At 39.4% G+C, this 7,199-nt stretch overlaps 1 protein-coding gene across 2 annotated transcripts in view; it reads left to right on the forward strand.

Annotated features, from left to right (window-relative positions):
- Positions 1-6,395, forward strand: part of LOC115620464 (dedicator of cytokinesis protein 1) — a 29,324-nt gene extending 22,929 nt beyond the window's left edge. For both annotated transcript variants that reach the window (XM_030513695.1, XM_030513696.1), the window contains 8 exons: positions 160-1,000; positions 1,599-2,924; positions 2,979-3,210; positions 3,276-3,362; positions 3,566-3,647; positions 3,717-3,896; positions 3,962-4,106; positions 5,166-6,395. In XM_030513695.1, coding sequence (XP_030369555.1) covers positions 160-1,000; positions 1,599-2,924; positions 2,979-3,210; positions 3,276-3,362; positions 3,566-3,647; positions 3,717-3,896; positions 3,962-4,106; positions 5,166-5,500 — 3,228 coding nt within the window. In that variant the 3' untranslated portion in view covers positions 5,501-6,395. The remainder of the gene's footprint in view (positions 1-159; positions 1,001-1,598; positions 2,925-2,978; positions 3,211-3,275; positions 3,363-3,565; positions 3,648-3,716; positions 3,897-3,961; positions 4,107-5,165) is intronic.
- The last annotated feature ends 804 nt before the right edge of the window (positions 6,396-7,199 follow it).

Raw genomic sequence — 7,199 nt, forward strand, 5'->3', positions numbered from 1 at the left:
TGATTTAAACTAATTTACACTTAATTAGGTAAATATTGAATATTGAAGACCCCCAATCGCGTTCGAAGACGCCTAAAATTAAAGTTCTTCCGCAATAACTTATGTTTGATTTCCACGATTATTTCCCCCAACTAATAATGTTTCATCTATTAATGCCAGATTGCCGAGTGCATCAACATTATGAACAACATACTGAAGCTGCTCTATCGCTCGGATGTGGGGCCAACGCACAATGACATCCGAGATATTATGATAATTCTGTTGCGCACTGTTATGAAGGCTGCGCATGCGCTCGACCGCGATACAGGTCTGGTGGGCAGCTTTTTTGCCATTATGCTCGGCATTTTGCAGCGCATGGATGAGGCGCACTACGAGTATTTTGTGAAGGATCTGCGGAATCGTTCCCAGCTGCAGGACTTCGTCGTCGAAATATTGCTGGTCTTCAAGGATCTAGTGACGCCGGACCAGAAGGCCGTTTTTCCGCGCGACTGGATGGACATGATTATGCATCAGAACACGGTCATTTTGGGCGCTCTTCAACAACTGAGCATCGTCATCACAGATCACTTTCTGGACTCGTTTGAGGAGCAAATCTGGTCGAACTTCTTCCAGTGTTCCATTGCGTTTCTGGTGCAGTCGCCTCTGCAGCTGAACGACTTCAATGACAACAAGCGGCAGATTGTGTTCGCACGCTACCGTGATATCCGGAAGGACACGGCCAAAGAGATACGCAATATGTGGTTCCAGTTGGGCGAGCACAAGCCCAAGTTTGTGCCGCATTTGGTCGAACCTATTCTGGAAATGAGCATGATACCTGAACGTGAGCTTCGCTGCGAAACCATACCGATATTCTTCGACATGATGCAATGCGAGTATTACAGCTCACGACTTGAGGTTGAGAGTTATGGCGATACCAAGCGCAACAATGCTCACTACAAGGGCAACTTTGCTGAATTCAAAACGGCAATGATTGAGAAACTAGACATGCTAATCGGAATGGGTAAGCCTAAGCCTATTTCTAAGGTTCTTCGTTAAAGTATTTAAAATTAAAACGAAAACAAAAGTTCATCTTGGAATTAAATCTTGTCTCTTTGCAAAGCATTTAAAGAGGTTTCGGGTCCAAAATTCATTCATTTGGAACTTAATTGTCCACTTTTTAACTAAGAAATATAATACTCCAAGGAGTGTCTGTAGTTAGTTCGATCGGATTCGTTGTTTCTTTCTTCTATTTCAATAGTTCAACTAGCGTTCAACTCCATCAGCGTCTTGATGGTCATGCCTGTAATAGAATATCGAATAGGACTGATATTGAAATGCGTGAACTGACCTGGTTTTGGAGGGAAAAAATAAGACATGGTGTCTATTTATTTATTGACTGACAGAGAGTTTTTAGTAGACATCGTTTAAGTCAATAGGTAATCGACAACAGAGACAAGTTAAATACCTCTAGCACTAGTTTATTAACAGCATTAGACACTAACCTTCTTGGTCGATAATCCCAGGCATGAAAATAAACTTTATAAATATGCTCTTTACAATTTCAATATACAAGTACTATACTAATTATGATGAATCAACCTTCTTCCTTATTCTTCCAGGCAAAGGCGATACGGATTACAAGCAGCTGTTTGAGAAAATCATGCTGGAGCGTTGCGAAGCTCATGCCTCGCTCAACATTGAGGGCACCAAGTTCGTGCATATGGTGACGAAGCAGATGGACAAGCTTTTGGAGTACCGCTACCTTATACAGGACGAGAGCAAGGAGAATCGCATGGCCTGCACTTTCTCGCTGCTGCAGTTCTACTCGGAGGTAAACCTCAAGGAGATGTACATACGTTATGTATACAAACTGTGTGCCCTGCACATGGAATTTGAAAACTATACCGAGGCGGCCTTCACCCTCAAGCTGCACACCGAACTGTTGCTCTGGAACGATACAGAACTGACGCCGCAGCTGCAAACTGATCGCCACCGCCATTGCCGCACGCATCGCGAACTGAAGGAGGCACTGTACTTTGATGTCATTGATTACTTTGATAAAGGCAAGCAATGGGAGTGCGCCATAGACATGTGCAAGGTGCTGACGGAACAGTATGAGAACGAGATCTACGACTATATTAAACTGGCAAAGCTGCTGAAGACCATGGCAGAATTTTACGAGAAGATACTCAAGGAGCTGCGCCACACATCGGAGTATTTCCGTGTGTGCTTCTACGGTCGTGGATTTCCGCGTCTGCTTCAAAACAAAGTGTACATCTTTCGCGGCAAGGAGTACGAGCGTCATCCTGATTTCTGCACACGCATTCTCGCGCAACATCCGCAGGCCGAGCTAATGCAGACGCTCGAGGCGCCTGGCGAAGATATCACCAATAGCGATTCTCAGTACATTCAGGTGAACAAAGTGGACCCCATCATGGACGATGCGTTCGCCAAGTTCAACGAGAAAATCATCTCCAATGAGATTGTCAAGTACTTCACTTCGAACAATGTGCAAAAGTTCCGTTTCTCGAGACCGTATCGAGACAGCAGTAGTGGTCGCGGCATGGATGATGTGCGTTCTCTGTGGCTTGAGCGTACAGTACTGGTGACACGGTTTCCGTTGCCGGGCATTTTGCGCTGGTTTCCAGTCGTCCACACGGAAACTTTCAAGATCTCGCCCTTGGAGTTAGCTGTCGAGACAATGAAGACCGCTAACAAGGACTTACGCGACTTAATCATACAGTACAAGAGCGATGAGAAGTTGGGCATTAATCCATTGACAATGAAAATCAATGGCATTGTCGATCCGGCTGTGATGGGCGGCTTCACGAAGTACGAGGAGGCCTTCCTAACGCCCGAGTATCTGGAGGAGCGTGCTGAGGACAGGGACCTCATCGAAGAGTTGAAAGATTTGATTGCCTCGCAAGTACCGCTGCTGGAAATTGGTGCGTGAATTGTGTCCCTTAAATAAAAAATACTAATTGGTGTTATTTTTGCAGCAATTTTGCTGCACAGACAACGTGTGCCCGAAAGCCTTAAGGATCTGCAGGAGCACATGGAGTCGCGTTTTTCGGAAATGCAGCAAAAGGTTGAATCCAAATACGGTCGCAAGTCTTGCGATTTAAAGCTCGATCGCGATTCCGTGGTAATGCGACGAAATAACTCCTTCCACCCGGCCCTGTTTGATGGCAGCAGTAATCGCCTGTCGGAAACCAGCATGGGATCTTCAGAGTAAGTAAAGAGATTACTTTCTGGTATCCAGTTGTAATTTGATCGATTCCTTTTTAAATTTGCAGTAGCGGCCTCTCGAAGTCAACATTTTTGCCACGCCCCCAAACCAGCTCTATCAAATCTACATTTGCCAATTTGAGCTTCAATCCAAGGTGAGTTTTCAATTAACATTGCTTTAGCGTGAATTTTGACTAATAATTGAATCTTCACTCAATATTTTGTGCGGGTTTTAGTTTGTTATTCTAATTAAACGTTTCGTTTTAAATTTAACTTTATTTTGATTTGCCTTTCATTTTATTTGCTTTTTCGCATTTATGTTGCTTGCCTTGTAAATACCTGCAACTGTCGTCCACAGACCCAGTTTGGGGCACACGCCGAGCACGAAGGGCAACAAGAACAAGGACAAAACACCGACCAAACGGCGGTCAATGAAAAAGGTAACAACTCCACTTGCTTGCAAATTCTCAAGCTATTGCTAATAACTTGTCGCACCCCACACCACACAGTTGGATCGGGACACGCTGAGCTTGCCAGTGGCCAATAGTCAGTGGTATACTCCACCGTTGACAACCATAACATCGACGCCCGAAAAGGAAATAAGCTCATCTATCAACTCCATAGTGAGCGCCTCGAATACCTCGCTAAGTGGACCAAAAACACCAGACCCGCGTGTCCTAACCGAGGAGGTAAATGCTATTACCGATAGATATTTGTTGATATTTGTGAATAAACTTGATTTCTTGTTATATAGCTCACACCAAAAAGGCCTCTACGTTCCGAAAAAGAAAAGGAACGTCGTTTATCTCGACCCGCCAGCATAGCCACGCCCACAGCGAGCATGAAAAACTTCACCGACTCACGATCTCTGTCCGAGAGCAGTAATCGTAATTCAGTTGGTAAGTCACCAGCTTAATATTTGGGTATTATATTGTTGCTTATGAAATGTTCTATCAAGTTTTGAGAGGTTATGGGTCTAGTAATGGAAGGAGAGACCCTCTCTAACAGTCTATATTTGAGTATTTTATTGCAGTGCATTTTCCAAAGGTACAGTTAGGAAACTGATTGAAAACGTATTTAGAATAAATATTTTCGAACCCATTTTTCAATGTTTTTACATTCCGTCAACTACAGATGATTCTTATAAAAAGGTTATTACGCGAAATCGCAGCAATGTGATGAATTTGTAAAATTGATTATACATATTTATATTAGACTTCAAGTGTCGTCCCTAAATGGAATGGATATAATGAAGAACAGAAGGAGATAAAGCAGTTTTGGAAAATTATGGAAATATTTAAAAATTCCGCCAACAATCCTGATTGATCCAACGATATTACCAAAGTTTCCAAAACGAATTGGTTTAATGAGCTGATAAAATTTAAAAAACTGTGCTGAAACTTGTCCACAGAGTATTATATGATTTTTGTTTAAGGTAGATAAAGGAGTTTTGGAAAATGATAGAAATATTTAAAAATTCTGCCAACAATCCTGATTTGATCCAATGATATTACCAAAGTTTCCAATAAGAATTTGTTTTAAAACTGTGCTGCAACTTCTTCTTAACTTGTCCACCGAATATAACAGGATTTTATTGAGGTAAATGAAGGATTTTGGAAAAGGAGGATTGGAAAATTATGGAAATATTTCAAAATTCTGCCAACAATCCCGCTAATGATATTACCAAAGTTTCCAATAAAAGTTTGTTTGATGAAATGCTAGTATTTAAAAAAAAACTGTGCTGCAACTTCTTCTTAACTTGTCCACCGAATATAACAGGATGTTTTTGAGTTACAAACATGATATTTGTTTGAGGTAGATGAAGGAGTTTTGTAAATTGATGGAAATATATAAAAATTCTGGCAACAATCCTGATTTGATCTAACGATATTATAAAAGTTTCCCATAAGAGTTTGTTTTTAAAACTGTGCTGCAACTTCTTCTTAACTGGTCCACAGAAACCACAGATTCGACATCAGAAGAGGACATACGACCGCCGCCACTGCCTGCCAAGACACGTGACTCCACGGATTTTTCAAGTTTCTCGCACAGTCTGGACTGGAACCCGGCCGGATATGCAATGCTCAGTCAATTGAGCAACATGAGCAACAGCAGCAACATAAGCAACATTAGCTCGGCATCGACCATGACAAAAACCACCAGTATTATAAATAAAAGTTATGAGTACACAGAAGTGACGAACTTAACTTTGATTAGTGGACTGGATAGCAACAAGCCGCGTCCTCCAACGCCGCCCCCGAAGCCATCGCGTAATAGCAAACACATTCCATAGACAGCGATTTGCGATTCGTCTGGTTCCAGTGCTGCGCGCCATATGCATGCATACTCGTATGTATGCTGAAAGTTGTCAACGAGCAAGAATCGAGTGCCAAATATATTTGTTACTACATTAATAATACTACTTACACCGAAAGAGCAAAATCGAACACAATAAGAATAATAACAATAACAAATCAGCACCTCAAATGACCGCTACCAAATAGCAATGAATAAGAAATTAACAAACAAAAAGTGTCTTAAGAATCACAGTGGCCTAAAACTGAAACCGTTTATTTATGTTAAATGTTTAGTTACGTTAAAATGATATTATGTTGAACATGTCATCATTTTCGTTTAGTTGCAAGTTTTATGTTTAAGATGTGTAATTTGTTTACGAACAAAGCTTAATCCTAGAGCACTAGAAACATAAACTATATAGTATGAACACGATCTGCTTGTCTTCCACAAGTATTACACATATGTATATTCTTATTTAATTTTATACTATTACTAGTAGACATATAGCATTAAAGTGTACGCACAATTACTGCAAAACTGCAATACGCATAAAAATGATCGCAAACAAGCCCAACAATTTAAAAAACTCACGTCTCTTATGCAAACAAGTGCCACAACTTTTTTATAGCAATAACAATAAATGAGCAATAAAAAGTCAACGATTTCTGCAACCATCCGTTTACAGCAAGCACAGAACTATGTATTGCAAGTCAATTAAAAATGAATGCATTAAAAACCATAACTTTTAATATTTACAACAAGGTAGTCAATTTTTTATATACATCTAAAATTATTTACATATTTTATAAAATAACACATGTGTATAGCCATGGATTACGAATTGTTCTTAAACGATTTGTTGTTGAACTTATCATTAGTTTAAAAATCAATTCAAAAACGCAATACGTATATTTTTAAACAATTTGTATACTTTAATGTGAATCTATTGGTGTAGTCTAAAGTAAGTTATAAAGTTTACAATAAATGTTTTTAATTTTCATACTGTATTACTGTATTTTACAACTATGTGTATTTTGCGATCTATGCATCGGCCAAAGATTAAGCAATAATAAAGTACAATTTAAGCACAAACTTAACTTTCACTCTTTATATTTAAAAGGGCCTTTATTATTTCTCTATTTACTTCTCGGTTAGGTTTTTGAAAAGTATGTAAAAGGGAGAAGGAAGAATTTCTGACCCCATAGCATATAAGAATATTCTTATTTCGACAATACTGTTGATAATTCCACAGCTATATAAACCGTTGTTGCAATATTCACCCCAATCGGTAAATTTTAAGAAAACTTATAAGAGAATCAATTTTAAATTTTTTCTGGGTACAAGGTACTTCACTGTCGGGCTTGCTATAGAATCTCTCTTGTTTTTTGATAGATTTTTTCAGTTTTGTTGAGTACTTTTTTTCAAACCTGTGCTTCGATATTCAGCTATTAACAATGTTATAGATGTATTTATTAAACGTTGGTCAAAAACACTCTACCAAACTTTTTCTCCTTTTTTGGAATATTAAATATTGTTTCATAAACTAACAGCCATTTGCTTATAAGGTGCCCATCTTCAGTAATCCTTAGGACTGTCCTTGGTGCTTTGTTTCTTCAATTGCTGATTATTGGCCCGATTAGAATGTATATTCCATTAATCACGTCCAATCACGTCCGTTTTGGGTTTTGAATTAC

The sequence above is a fragment of the Scaptodrosophila lebanonensis genome, unplaced genomic scaffold (assembly GCF_003285725.1).
Source record: "Scaptodrosophila lebanonensis strain 11010-0011.00,11010-0021.00 unplaced genomic scaffold, SlebRS2 tig00000024-arrow-pilon, whole genome shotgun sequence".
Classification (NCBI taxonomy): Eukaryota; Metazoa; Arthropoda; class Insecta; order Diptera; family Drosophilidae; genus Scaptodrosophila; species Scaptodrosophila lebanonensis.